Source organism: Vidua macroura, chromosome 6 (genome assembly GCF_024509145.1).
Source record: "Vidua macroura isolate BioBank_ID:100142 chromosome 6, ASM2450914v1, whole genome shotgun sequence".
Lineage (NCBI taxonomy): Eukaryota > Metazoa > Chordata > Aves > Passeriformes > Viduidae > Vidua > Vidua macroura.
Window position 1 is genome coordinate 39,423,478 of NC_071576.1, and position 15,099 is coordinate 39,438,576.

The 15,099-nt window shown below is 37.7% G+C and overlaps 1 protein-coding gene across 5 annotated transcripts in view; it reads left to right on the top strand.

Annotated features, from left to right (window-relative positions):
• Nucleotides 1-15,099, top strand: part of MADD (MAP kinase activating death domain) — a 68,113-nt gene that overhangs the window by 37,221 nt on the left and 15,793 nt on the right. For 2 of the 5 annotated variants that reach the window (XM_053979201.1, XM_053979202.1), the window contains 8 exons: nucleotides 693-899; nucleotides 8,636-8,733; nucleotides 9,075-9,158; nucleotides 9,617-9,775; nucleotides 11,247-11,355; nucleotides 12,335-12,455; nucleotides 13,591-13,696; nucleotides 14,749-14,859. In XM_053979201.1, the coding sequence (XP_053835176.1) occupies nucleotides 693-899; nucleotides 8,636-8,733; nucleotides 9,075-9,158; nucleotides 9,617-9,775; nucleotides 11,247-11,355; nucleotides 12,335-12,455; nucleotides 13,591-13,696; nucleotides 14,749-14,859 (995 nt within the window). Of the gene's footprint in view, nucleotides 1-692; nucleotides 900-5,556; nucleotides 5,611-8,635; nucleotides 8,734-9,074; nucleotides 9,159-9,616; nucleotides 9,776-11,246; nucleotides 11,356-11,882; nucleotides 11,946-12,334; nucleotides 12,456-13,590; nucleotides 13,697-14,748; nucleotides 14,860-15,099 lie in introns of all 5 variants that reach the window. The other 3 variants (XM_053979198.1, XM_053979199.1, XM_053979203.1) reach the window with 3 other exon arrangements.

A 15,099-nucleotide genomic window follows, 5' to 3' on the forward strand; every position in this document is an offset into this window, starting at 1 on the left:
CTATTAGATTCATCAGGTATTGGAATAGTTTGTGAAGGAGGCTCTTTATGGAAAACCTGGTTTTAATTATTCTTTTCTAAAGGTTTTGCTGTAGTTCAAACTGTGGGTTTTGATACAGAGAAATTATCCAAACTGCCTTTAGGGACATATGGTTATAGGAAGTCTCAGAGACTGATGGAAGAGCTATAGCTGATTGGTATTTTTGTTTTTGGTTTTTTTTTTTCCCAATCTGAAGTTTCATTTATTGTTACCCATGGAACTGATTGCATTTGTCATCTTTACACTGTGAGAGGAACTTATCTTCTATAAATTGCACTCTTGGTAGTTTAGGCAGAGTAGTTTTAATTTTTCACAATTCAGCAGAGGAGATGCTACAGTTACTGTGTCAGAGATGCTACAGTTACTGTGTCAGAGAACATTCCTAGGTTTCAGATATACACAAGTGAGATACTTGAGTATCCCTAAAACAGTGCTCTGGCTTTCTCCTCTACTGTTTCCACCAGTGTCTCAGGCTATCAGCAAGCCATGTTTGCCTTTGGGAACAAATGTGGCACTGAGCTGTTTTAGTGCCAGGCTTAATGATTTAGGTGAGACCATGTGTCTCATCTTTCTTCTCCTGCTCTCATTCTCTTTTTCCTTAGGTTTCTTTCTATTTATTTATTTTTTCTCAACACTGTTCTTTTAATTTAAAGAACCAGAAAAGAGAAAACGAAGTCCTACGGATGGATCTGTCACTCCAGTTGGCAAGGATCCTGCATCATCCCCAAGAGTGGAGCCAAAACCTGCGATGCAGCTGCCGGTACCTCAGCTAATGCCAAAGCCACCGAGCCCTGCAGGCAAAGGGCCAAGGGAGTTTGACACAAGAAGTCTGAAGGAAGAAAATTTTATTGCTTCCATTGGTGTGTATTGAGGTGCACATGAAGTACAGGGGGGACTTCTGGTTTGGAATTAGGTTCTATTTGCATTCTCTCCATTTTAACGCTCTACATTGCTACTGTAACATGCTCCATTTACACCTTGGATCGCAAGGAACAATCATATGTGTTTTCACCCTACTCTTGGATAAACTATCCACTGCAGTTTTCTCCCAGAAGCTGTCTAATCTTAATTGTTTCTATATTTCATTACATCTTAAACAGCCTTATTTTTTGTTCTGTGATTGCTGTTTTCAAGCAACAGGAAATGGCAAAAGAGGAACAGGGACAGCAGGACTTCAGAAAGGGCAGCTGTGGAAGGGAAATGTGAAACAAAGGTTTTCTGTCATTGCTGGCTACCTGTGAATTATGTAGATTGTATCCTGATGTAAGTGGGATCCAAAATCTGCTGTTTGTTAACAACAGATTTTTCAAAAAGATTTTAGTTATAGTGTTACAGTTTCAGTGAGCACTGATGAGGAGGACTGATGGATTTTCCTTCTATGAAATAGCAAATAGAATGTGTGTTCTTCTAAACAGCATCTGCTAGACTAGTCACTGTAGATTTTCCTGTTTTTATCTTAGATGGCCTAGCTTTTCCCTATGTCTTGGGAAAAAGTTTGAAGTAGGGTTTTCAGAACTGTTTTATTTAAAAAGGGTTTTACAGACTTTTTTAGTGGAGGAGAAAGAAAAAAAATTACTTTGATTGGGCTGTGGGTTGTAAACACGAGAAGTATGATCAGCATATGAGAAATTTTTTGTCAACTGCAAAAATATGTCATGTTAAATTATAGACATTGCTTCTTACAGCCTGTTTAAAATAACATTTTTGTGGAATCACTGTGTGAAAGATTAATCTTCTGAAAGTGTGGTGCTGTGAGGATTTATATGTAGTTTGTGGCATAAGGCAAGGGAATGTGTGTGTTGAGCAGCCAAGGGACAGGAGTACAGACATACATTCTTATACACACATAATAACTGCAGGCTGGGTGCTGTCAAGTCCTGAACTGATACTGAACCCCTCTGACTTGATTAAAGAGGTAATCTATGGAGGCAGTTGCTCAGAAACTTGTCTTGTACTCTATTTGAAAAGCTGTCAGGAAGCTGAAAGAGTTGCAGATTCAGATGTCCAGCATTTCAGTTAGTTGTTTGGTTTGCTCTGGGTACTTCATTATTTTCTGTAGAAGAGAAAAAGGAAAGAATGCTCCTGGCACAACTGAAAATAAACCAGAGTCTAGGACAGTTCTTTTAAAGAATGAAGAGAGATCTTTTGATGAGATTGCTAAGATTGCTTCTTTCCCTTTGATGAAATTAAGGCAAAGGTACATTCTCATTGGTGGTTCTGATGTTATGATGGTTTCCACTTGTCTTTTATGGAGCTAAATTACAACAAGAATATGGTTTTACCTAGACTGACCAAAGTTCAAAATATTTGAATGTTTTTCCTGAAGCCTTTTTTTCTAACTGCTTTTGTCTTTCACCCCAAAACACGAACTGGTATGCAAGTCACTTTTTAGGAGATTGCTGTAAAAACAGTGTAGTCACCATGTTCATCTGACTCGTGTGATCTAGAAGTAAAGGGTGTTTCTCTTGTGTTGCAGAGAGATAATTTAAAGCTGCTTGCCTATTTTACTTCCTTTATATTCTGTCATAGAGACTTCAGAACGAGACAGCTTCAGAATGCAGGACTGGCCTTAGGCATGGCACAGCTGTGAAATGCAGGTGTTCTCATTCAAACGAATTTATTTAGGGAAGAGCATTTGGTAAACATTTACATCTTGCTGAAATACCAACATATTTGTAAGTAGTTCCATTTAAACAAGGGGAAAAAATGGTTTTATGTGAGCATGATCCAGCACTAGAAAAGGTTGCCTGGAAAGGTGGTAGGTTCTCCATCTGTGGGGAAAGTGAATACCTGAATAGACATGGTCCTGTGGCAGGCAGCTTTAGTTGATCCTGCTTTAAGAAGGGAGATTGGACTAGATGATGTCCTCAGGTCCCTTTGAACTTCAGCAGTTCCATGATTCTGTGAAGTTTGGAAGGTACTTGCAGCCTCAGGTTGCAGATACCTGAGGTTGCAAATAAAAATTTGAATTAACCTCTTGGTATTGTATAGATGAAATGCAAATTGGGCTGCTACCCTTTTTACCTAGATACAGGAGGAAATACTAGAATGAGAAGTCTTCAGAAGGATGGAGCAAAATAATGTACAGCTCTGTTTGCAGTAGTCATATGTAGAGTGTATGTTAGTGTGGTGATTAAGCTGCATCTCAAATCTAGAGCTGAATTTATGGTAGCTGAATCTGTGCAGTTTTTTGGTACTACATGAACAATGGCCATAAAGTTCACAGGGTTTCCTGTTTCTGAGGTGAAGTGGGATGGATTTTTACCACCTGAGCTTTGATCTTGACTGTGCTTGATACCTAATTCCTACCTAGAAAATTCAGTGTGAAAATGATGCTTCTGATACTCGTCAATTGCTTACTTCTGGGGTTCTTGTCTTCCAGGGTTTATCACCTGTAGTGTAGGTCATCACCTGTAGTGTAGGTCTTTTTGTTAGGACACTGGTGGCTTTTAAGTTGATAGTTAATTAATTTACCCCTTTATGTTAGTGATAAGTTAGGTTTATTGCATACTTTGCATAACTGTTAATGAAAATGTGAGTACTTACTGAAGTTTCCATTACTAGTTTTCAAATAATTGTTTAATCCATCAGATCACTTTATTTTGGCTGTTTTTTTTAAACAGAAAAGATTGTGCTACATACTTCATCCCCATCAGGTCCTTTTTAGACCTGCTGTCCTGTTTAGTTCAGGGTCATGTAACAAAGACATAGGTGTAGTATCTTATGCCCTGTGAGTTTATTTGAAGTTTTGTTTTTCTTCTTTGACTAAGTAATTGAGAGTAAAATCTAGTCTGTTTTTAATGTGCTAGGATATACTCTACACTAAATTAACAGACAGGTCAACTGAAAGTAAGTTAATGGCAGGTGTTGTAGCTTTCAGACTGGTAATTTTTAAAGTAAAGCCATATAGACTGAGCATGGAAGAGGCCAGATGTTTTCAAAGCCCTTTAACAAACAAATTCAGTCCATCTTAGAGATTGCTATCTCTGTCAGTGTATGCTCAGCTTGATAAGCCTGTAGGATGCTGTTTGGATCCCGCAGCAATTTTATCTTATCCATCTGTCTATTTATGAAAATTGAAGGAACATCCATCAATCATGAAGCAGATCTAGAAACTGGTCGGCTAGAAGCTGTCTTTCTAGCTTTTCCTACCTTGTTTTTCATAATACTTTGGAGCCTTCCTCCACAGTTGTAACCTATCCTTTTAATTTTCTTTTTTTTCAGTGGACATTTTGCTCAATAGAACTTATTTAGAGCCTGTCTTGCTCTTATTTCTGCTATTTGCAGTGTGGAATGGGTTTCTAACACACTTAAGCGACCTTTAATTTGTTCAGGAAGTTTTCTTAAAGAGCAGTAAAAGAACATTTTACTTATTTTTCCTTTCCTTTGCCACTTTTCTAAGAGGACCTTCCTTTGTAGCATCCCCAGCTTTAATTATGCTAGTGAGAGAGGACAGTGCCTAACACTTAAGAGTCAGCTCACCATGTCAGCTTGTAATATTTTCTTTGGCCAATGGGCCAGCACCTGGAATGATCTGATGTTTCTGAGCAGAAAAGGTGACTGCATTTCAGAGAGTTTAACGATGTGAGTGATAGAAAAGTGCAAGTGCCTCATCGCTGTTTTGTCCCAGGGCTAAGTTTCAAATTCAGTTTTAAGAGAACTTCAGCCTGTTTTGCTGGTCTGTGCATTGTATATTCTCTTATAGAATTCGTCCACTTGAGTGCTGTGACATTGAGTTTTGGAAGTTGGAGTGAAGCATGTCTGATATCCTGCTCATTTTAGTTCTTCATCATTTTCCATTCTCTATACTCTGATAGGAGCAAGTAGATGCAGAGAAGTTCAGCTCTTTACATATAGGACAGGTTCATAGGCAGAGCTAGGCATTTATTGAGAATGTTGTTAGGTCAAAAATAACTTGTAAACTTTGTGATAATATGTAAGATATAATATTGGTTAAATGTTGTGTTAACTTACAGTTTAATATTTTTGGAATTGCTGCCACTGTTTTTGTGTCTTTCTCCTTTAAGTGATATAAACTAGAGACATTAAAATGTTTCTGTTAATTAGAGCTACTGTGATGCCTATGTTTTAGAGGGGTAAATATCTGACAGTCTTAAATCCCCTTCTTAGTAAAGGTGACTAATTATTTGTTCATAAGAGGTTGTTTTTCCTTAGTTGATTAACTGCTGTCAAAGTGTGGCCCGAGGAGGGAACGGGGAATGCACCACCACCACTGTATGAAGTCATCTCTAATGTTTGAATACTGTTACTAAGAGATGATGCAGTACTCAATACCTAACACAGATTTCTTTTAAACTGGTGTTAACTAACCCTTCACTCAGTAGTTGCCATAAAATTCTTCTTCTTTTTTTTTTTTTTTTTTTTGGGGGGGTTGTTTTTGGTTTTTTGAGGTGAAGGGGTGGGGTTTTTCTTTGAAATTTTTTTCCCCATTTTCACCTGTCTGACCAGCTGCTGACTCTTTCTCTTTCTCTCCTGCTTTCAATGCATCTTGGGTAGAATTGTGGAACAAGCACCAGGAAGTGAAAAAGCAAAAATCTTTGGAAAAAACGAGTAAGGAAATTTAAAAAAATGTAGAAACTGACTCCTCCAGCCTCCCCATAACTGCCAACTCCCAAGGTGCAGGGTGAGCTTGCATCTCTGGCACACAGGTTTTATACTTGCAAGAACAAAATCTATCAAGAAAGTTTCCATTAAAGGACCAAACAGATCTGTTTGCCCTGAGGAAATTATGTTCAAATGTCATTTCTGTTTTTTTCTTTTTCCTTTCTTTTTTCCTCCCCCAATTGTTGCCTTCAACGAAGAGGAAGCAGGTGTTCTGCATCCTCACCAATCAGATAAATATGGAAGAATTTTAAGATACTCCATCTCCTTCCTTAAAAGTTAAAACTTGTTAAACAAGTTGTTGACATGGATATATTGATTAATTGAATGTTACTGGAATCAAGAATTCCTGTTTGTTCAAGCCGTGGGATGGTGAACTTTGTTAACTGGCATCAACCATGAGCAGTCAGTCTGCAACAAGAAATACTTCTGAGGGGGAGAGAGAAGGTGTATGTGAATAGTTGAATTTAGTGATGGCTTCTAGAAAATAGCCTCATAATAAGGAATCAACCTGATTTTGTTTTTCATATCCCTTGGTAAAGAAGGAGTAAAATAGTTTGAGGCTGTTGCAGAGTCTAAATAATAGTCTAAATCTACACAAATCTGAACATGTGTTGAAATATGATAATGAATAAAATATTGAATATGTATACTCTGCAAGTGCAATACCAAGTTTTGCTCTTTTGGTTGTCACTGTTGCAAATAGGGACATGTGACATAAGGGCAACAGCCAATTTATAACAACCATGTTGTGGTAGGTGTTTCCTAACCATAAGCTTAGTTTGTACTTTGCAGAGCTGACGCTACCTATTTTACAGACTGAAAATTGGGAAGGATTAATAGCTGAGATGAATGAGTGAAGATTCCTAACATTCTGACTAGGTTTGGATTTTTAGGCACCTCAGTTAAATACTTCTGTTAAGTACAAATTAGCATGTGGAGTTGGTTCAGAGGGAATGGGGTGAGTGGGGCACCTCTGTAGTACAGCTTACTGTACTTCAGTTGTGAATCGCTACCTGCTGAGGTAGGAGTCTGTGAGACAGACACACAGCACATGCACACATGCTCTCCCAAACTGAGCCTTTCAGGTGGATGCCTACACTGGGAGGAGTAAATTGAGGTTTTAGTGTTCTATGTGTATTAGACATATGGCTCCATAAAGAAGGGAAAGGGAGGTTTTTAAGTGCATGTAAATTGACTGTGACAACAATGTAGTTGTGTCTGTTGTGCTCCTTAAACTCAGTTACAGCCCTCAAATATCTGAACTGCATCGGTCAATTTCAATTCCTTTGAAAGTCAAACTGCCAGAAACATATCTGAATTATGTGTTGGGACAGGAAACTTCTAAATTGCTTAGAACACACAGCTGAAATTTCATGTTATTGATATAGTAGTGAGATATAAAACTTTTGGCTGTATCAGAACTAGAAATGATGACTACTTGAATGAGTAGATATAGACCTCTAGAAGTGAGCTATGTGTATTTCAGTAGAAAATAATATTCCAAATTCTTAGAAAAGATATTTTTAGTTATTTTTCTTCATAAATTCTGTTTATGCTTTCTCTTTCTTAGAGTCTTTGAGGAGATGATTTACAGCAACTAAGGCATTTGGGTCTAGAGGCAAAATACTGTAGCAAATGAAGAATACTTTCTATAAACACTTCACAGGAAGAATTGGTGGTTCAGTAGTAAGCTAGTATGGTCTGCACAGCCCGCTTATGGCTTTGCTATTCATGAGTTTACATATCATCTCAAACTCACTCCCACAAATCTTTGTATATTATCCTTCTCTCTCTCTCTCCTCCCTTCCCTTTTTCTTTCCTTTTCACTATCTTATCGTCTCTAATATTACATATAATACAAACATATTCATAATTCCCAGGTGGTTGTGATTGCTGGTTACATAGGTAGTGGCATTGTTTGTTTAGAGATACTGGCTGTAGACATGGGTATATAATACAAATATTCCAGCAGCTGATCATGTCTTCCTGTTACTGAATAGTTGGCAGATATGGCTATGGCAGAAGTATTGCATTCAGTCTCTTCCCCTTTCTGAGAATATTAACATTATGTGTACAGCCTATAACACACTCTTTTCTTGCATTGTTATTTACTTCATTCAGTGCTTATCCAAATTTCTTTTCAGACTCTACCTCTCCATCATTCTCCTTTCCTTCTGCCATCCCATCCGAGGACAATAGATGATATGATTCTAGAAGTGCATGGGAAATTGAACATAAAGTTCTTTATCCTTTCTTTCCCTTTTTTGTTTTTTGGATCACTGGGTTAATGAATGCATGACTTAAAAGCTTGCTGATTTCCTCTCTCTCCTACCTATGTGATTGCCAACTCTGGAGAGCCATTTGTTAATGTAATTGGAGAATGTTGTGAAGTACAGCATCATACAAGTTTAGTCTTTGAAAATCTTACTTGGAAACACCAATTGTCATTGTTTATTTTCTTGTCACGTGTTGCCTGATTTTTGCCTAGATAGTTGCAGTGAGCAACCAAAAAAACTCAGTCCAGGACTTTGAGCAATTTAGCTGTTCAAAAAACGATTCTGACTTTTAAGTAAATTGGTATTCTTTTTTATTACCAAGAATTAAAGGAAGTGGCTTCCTAGAGTTGAATGTCAACTGCTCTGCATGTGTTATTGTAACTGGAAGCTACTTGACTGTTGTGTGTCCTCTTATCTCTCTTGAATTGCTAAGAAAGGTACTGTTTAATTGTAGTCACTCCTGGACTTCAGAATATTTGAAATTCAAGCTAATGTTTGAAGATTAGTAGATGTGTTCTGCTGGCCTTGTTGTTTTCTTTCAGTACCAAGGAATAATAAAAAATGCATTAAAAATCAAAGAAATGAGAAAGCAAATCTGTTTTCTTGGTACTGTTCATGCTTCCAGTCTGTCATCTGCTTTCTCCTATGCTTTTTTTTTCTTGGTACAGTAATTATTTACTCTTTCCTTTGTTCAGGACCAGAAAGTGTGAAACAATTTGATTTGGCAGAAACAGATGAGAAGAAATCCCAAATCAGTGCAGACAGTGGCCTCAGTTTGGCCTCAGGTTCTCAGGTCAGTGGCTCCTATGTTTGCTTTATTTATGTGGTAAAAGACAGGATTCTTCTATTCACTGCTTAATTATGGGAAGACTTCTAGGGTTTGAGTATTCTTGAGAGGCTCATTTGGTAAAATTTCTTTGCCCCTTTCTCTAGGGCACTGGTCTTTGTAAACTCAATTACAGGACACCATGGACTTTCTGACATTCAGACAGTAGTTTCTACTTGATTGGCTAAATAAACTAAGGAAGCGTAAGGCATGGGATTCAAGAGCCCAAGAAGAATGGGAAGTGATATGCTCTCCTTATGGTAAAAGCTAATGTGACTCTTCTTGTCCTTTTTATGTTTTGATTGCAGAAGAGTGATTTTGACTCTATTCCCAGTGGAGGACCAGCAGTTATGGTCCGAAGTACAAGCCAGGATTCTGAAGTCAGCACTGTGGTAGGATATGCCCAGAGTGAAATCTGGATGTGATTAACTGCTTGTTAAAGTGGAGAAGGGTATTTCATGCCTACATTTCAAATGGTGTGGCAGCACGGTGTCACACATGCATCATGTACTCTGTGAGTTCTCTCTCCAGAGCCTCTGAGTGGGTAACAAGCATGTATGTCTGACAGAACATACATAGTACTTGCTTTATGAGCAGATTACAGCCTTCATATATAGTGCTCATTGCTGCTACATATTCCTACATATTGGTGTATTTACAGAGCTGGTGGATTGCAGCAATTCTATAAATAGAATTTTATAGTTTTGTATAAACCATCTATAAAAAATAGAAGTTTAAAAAGGTAACCTGAGAGCAAAAAAGGCAGATTGTTTGATGTATTAAAAATAAGAGCAAATTCTCTGGTGTATTATCTGTTGAAGGTAATTAATTGCTTTATTTTTCTCCACAGGTTAGTAACAGTTCTGGAGAGACATTGGGAGCAGACAGTGACTTGAGTAGCAATGCTGGTGATGGCCCAAGTGTGGAAAATGGTGGCAATTTAGCAGGATCCAGAGGCACTGTGTCAGACAGTGAAATTGAGACAAACTCTGCTACTAGCTCTATCTTTGTAAGGGCATTGCAGACTTCCTTTTTTTTTTTGCTTGTTTTTTTTTTTTTTTTTTGGTTAATAGATCTCGTACAGTAATATTTCAGTGCGTGTGCATGTATGCAATAGGATCTCTGATTCAGTTCTAAGGGTTAATCAGCAATGACTTAAAATATTACAATGTCAAAGATGTAGTTTTGTCTGGATCCACATACCTTTCTTCATTTCCTGTGCAATAAATGTTTTTTTGAAAGTAGAATCACATCTTGCACCACTTTAGAGACTTTAGTAATGTTTAATATTAATTCAATATTTCTGTCAACCAAATGGACATTTGATGGGCATTGTTCATCCTTAGCTAAAAGGAAAATTCCCTGTTTCTTAGCAGAAGCTGCTTGATAGAGTAAAGGAGTGATCAATTTTAGTTTTAGCAGCTGTTCTGTTTCTTTAAAGTATTACTTTAGTCCTATTTAAAGTGTAATCATAATTTTCAAATATATTTGCCTAGTTGGAAGATCTGTATGCAGTAAAACCCAAATAATTTGTGAGTGCTTCATTTTGTAAAGTCCTTGATTATTGTGTATAACCTCTAATATACATTTTACCAAGAAAATAATTATACACTTGGTTTGGCTAAATCAAGCTCTCAGCAAAATAAGGAAACAACTTGCAGTGCCTTAAGATTGGTCTCACTGTTAATTATTTTGTAATCCTGATAAAATTGTAAAAGCCTTTACAGGGCTTTTACTTCTAATGTTAAGAAACAAACAAAACCATTGTGTTTCGTGGCAGATTTCTATAAAAAGCATGAAAATTATTTAACCACGTCTGCTTCCTTAGTTGCAAGTGGGTGTCCTCTCAGTTACTGAAGTTGGACTATTTTTTAACATTTACTTTTCTGTGTTTTTCTACTAAACTAAATAGAGTAGAACTAAATAGAAACTAAATAGAATTCTAAGAAACCTTGCAAGAGATTTAGAACAAAGATGATGGGTGTATATGATGTGCGATTAATACAAATACAGTTTACCTGGTGGTAGAGAAATAAATGGCCAGCTTTGTTGTCACAGTTCCTGCTAGCTGATCATCCCAGCTCACACTCTTCAGGCTAGATGAGATGTAATTATTTGCTTAATGTCACACCTTTATGAGTGCATTAGTATGACATAAGGGGGCTGACAGAAGAGGTTCTTTCCTTCAGTGTGGGGCTTGTATTTTTGTTTTGCCTCAGTTTTCCTTCAAGGAAGCACTGTGCCTCCTCTGTATTTTGATTTCTCTGTTTGTCTTTCTTTGATTTTTTCTTTGGTTGACTCTGGATGTTTAAGTGTATTCTGCTGCTCTTTGAACAAAACAATTGTTTTGTGAATGTTTGCAGGAGAAGCTTTTTTGAAGTATAGCTTGCAAACTGTGTCTGTGCAACTGTGCTGTTGCACAAGAGAGAACCCTGCAGGGTGCAGAGTTAAACTGCCAATACCTCTTGTATTATTTTCAGGCCAAGTCTCACAACCTGAAGCAGAGTGTGAAGGATAGCAAAGGGAGTACTCCAGGGAGAGGTCCAGAGGATGGGAACCAGCGTGTCTATCTGTATGAAGGACTTTTGGGTAAGGTACTTTTTCTTGTAGGAAGGGAATCTTTCAGGTTGAAGTTCAGATTAAATCATGTCTAGGACAGACTGGAATTTTCGCTTCCCCTGACACTCTTTTTAACCTCTAACTGTTGTCCATGCTGGTAGAATAGGAAGGCACATCAGACCACTCAGAGTAAAGCCAAAGCTTTGCTGGGGAAATTGGGTAAGTGTGAGTGGTGTAGTTTGCATAAAATTAAGTCTGTCCAAGTCTCTTGCTCTTCTTGAATATGAATTCTTTAAACAGTGTGAAGAAGGGGAGAAGGAAGTTAGCTATGTATGGAAAGCTAAAAAATATCATTTATCTTGAAAAAAGATCATTCAGCTTGAGTCACTGAACAGAGGGCTAAACTCAGAATACTAAAGGGCTTCAAGTGTATCCTTGAATTAGGAGTACATTGGCTTTTTTGTATTTTGTCTGGACTTGCTGTTAATCAAAAGCTCTCTCTTCCTGTGTTTTTCATCCTTCCCATTTATCATTCCTACCTGCTTGGAATGGTGCAGGTAGGGATAAAGGATCTGTCTGGGACCAGTTAGAGGATGCTGCAATGGAAACCTTCTCTCTGAGTAATTATCTTATCTTTCCACTTCTCTGTGTGTTTGCTGTGATCTGTGTCTGTGTGAGATATTCCTGTCTCTTTCAGGCAGTGTTAACAGTTTACTGAAGAAGCTATACTCCTTAAAGAATAGAAATGAGAGGTGCTTTACTGTGAGGGATTAAAAATATTGTGCCATTAATTAGAATGAGACATTTGTGTTGTCTTTTCTTTTACACTTTTCTTCAGTTGTGATATTGCTTGTGGATTACAAGTAACCTTTTTTTTTTTTTTTTAATATATTTCCATTGTGTGTTGGCTTATGGTATTTTCAAGGAGTGGGAATGAGCAGGAATTAATCGTGAAGTATCTGACTGGAGTAAACAGAATAAATGCTCAATTTTTTTATACATTGCATAGGCAAAGAGCGTTCAACTTTGTGGGACCAGATGCAATTCTGGGAAGATGCTTTTTTGGATGCTGTGATGTTAGAGAGAGAAGGAATGGGGATGGACCAGGGACCTCAGGAGATGATTGACAGGTAAATTCTTTAGTAGACCTTTTTCCTCCTCATTGTTTCACCTGGAGCTGAAATAGTAAAAATAGTAGTGAAAAAAAAATTAATTCTGCTTAACATGCTATTGTCACTTTGTAAACCTTGTTACTCTACCTGACTGTTCCAAAGGGAGCCTTTTCTCTCTCTGCTGGTCAGTAACTAGTGATACTGAAATACTTGTCCTTAGTTATGACATATATATATATTACCTCTTGTGGTGAGATATTTCCAGAGAAATGGGTAATGTAAGCATAAGAACAATTGAATGGATGGAATAGACTAGCTCATTAGTAAAGCAAGAGATTTCTGTGGCAGAATGGCTGTATTCTGGAATAATATTGTGTTGACATACAGTGAAAGAATTAAATAGTTCCAGAAATGGCATTTTGAGCCTTCTTAAAATGCAAAGTAACTTAAAGGTATTTTCACAGCTTGTAGTTAAAACAAACAAAAAACCCATGAGGAAACCACTCTCTAGAAATATCTGTGTGGTTGCCTAAGGCTTGACTGCTTCTAAAATGTCAGTCTTGACTAACTTCCTCTTCCTCCCCCAATCTCTGTTAACAGCTGATCATTCTGTGCTCTTGTCTACCACCTGCAGCTCTACTGCCTCCATCCATGCTATCATGGAACATGAAATCTGGTAGCCAAAATAAGAACTAGTTCGGGGTGCTACTTTCAAAACCATTATTCCCGAAACTGCCTACCTTACTGGAAAAAGAGAGTGCCTGGTGCACTTCCTTCATCAGCTTTCTTCTGCCTTGCAGCTGTATTTAAGCTCTAGTGCGGGATAGCTCTTGTGCTGAGTTATATATTTCTCTTCTGACAGTTGTAATTGTCACAGAGCTGTGACTGCAGAGACCAGGAAGTGGATAAGCCCTGCAGACCACTAACAAATTTCCCACTGAACAGATGTTATTTGCTTCAACTAGTTAATAATTAAAGGAAATGTGAAATTACCGATGACAGTGTTGTACTGGAAAATGCCCATTTGACTTAGTGTTTTTAGAGGTTTTATTTGCTATACACTTTGCAAACAGTGCTGTGTCCTCTGCCAGTGCTTTAGTGAAGTGAGTGAAGAATGCCTGTGAGTCTGCTTCAGATGTAGCTCTTCTTGCAGGTATCTTTCCCTGGGAGAACATGATCGAAAGCGTTTGGAGGATGATGAGGATCGCTTGTTGGCTACACTGCTGCATAATATGATTGCTTATATGCTTATGATTAAGGTGACTTCTTGTTCTTTTTAGTAGATTGCTACTCAGATATAAGCAGTATATTTTGTTTGTGTTGTCTTGAAAACATACATCTCTGTTTATGAAACTCAGAACTGTGGATAATAAGGGCAGTTTCTAGTAGAAACTGCAAAGTTGGAAGGCTTTCTGTTAATAGAAAGATGAATTTATTAGAGCTATCAAGGGAAGCATAATCCTGCAAACCCAACACTTTGGTACTTTAATTTATTTTCTTGTTTTGCATAGCAGAACCTAGTAGGTTTTAATTTTAAAATATATTGAAAAGTAAAATGCAATGCTTCTTTCATGCACAAAGAATTCTTGTCAAAGGAGGGAAGCAGATTTTGTTTTATATACTCCCCAACATTAAGGTTATAATGCAAATGTATTAAAAACCAGTGTTTGATCCAGCTTGAAATCAGCACTCAAACATGAGTGTCCTGTCTTTGAAGCCTTTACTGTCAATGGCTGGCATTCATAGTAGCCTTTTGAAATGGCAGCTGAGGCAGAAATATTTTGCTTCTGAGCTTGCCTGCAGCCCATCTTCAGGAAGAACTTTTTGCTGTTTGAAGGCTCTCTGGGAGTGTTTGTTAGAGCCACAGCCTAGTGACCAGGAAACACATGGTGAAAGAATGAGAACTCTGAAAGATACCGTGTTGTGTTGAGGGCTCCACAGCTGTGTAACTTGAATCTGTGCAGAGGAAGATGTGGAGGAGCTGGTCTGGCCAGTGAGACTCAGAAGTGATAACCTGGAGAACTGAGGCTTCTAGTGTCAGTAGTTGGAAGTGGTGGGTAGTGGAACTGCATCTTGTGCACATGGCCAGGCAGGAAATCTTGTTGTGCGTAGCATCACTTGCACAGTAGCTGGAAAAAGTGGGATATGTGCAATGTGGTCCTGTACTGCTGATTAAAGAGGCCCTTGCATGAGTGAATTAGCATAAATTGTTTTACTTCTTAGCGATGGAAACCAAGATATGTCTGGGAGATTGGAGTTGCTTCCTGTGAATAGAGAAGAGTATGCAACTGTCTGTATATCTGCTTTCTAGGTGAACAAGAATGATATTAGGAAAAAGGTGCGTCGTCTAATGGGAAAATCACATATTGGATTGGTGCACAGCCAGCAAATAAATGATATTCTAGACAAACTTACCAATCTGGTAAGTAAAAGAGTGATGAGTGATATACCTCTGGGATCTACAGTGGAGGAAATAAATTGCCTGAAAAATCTTATGTATATTCTCTGCAACACTAATTTAAAAATATTAAAAATATTGAATTAATTGAATTCTTAAATGCTGCTCTTCACAAGTACAGAATAAAGACTGTGACTATATGACCCTGTTTATAATGTTTTAATGTTACACAGTTATCAGAGCTGCAATACAAATATGTATAAA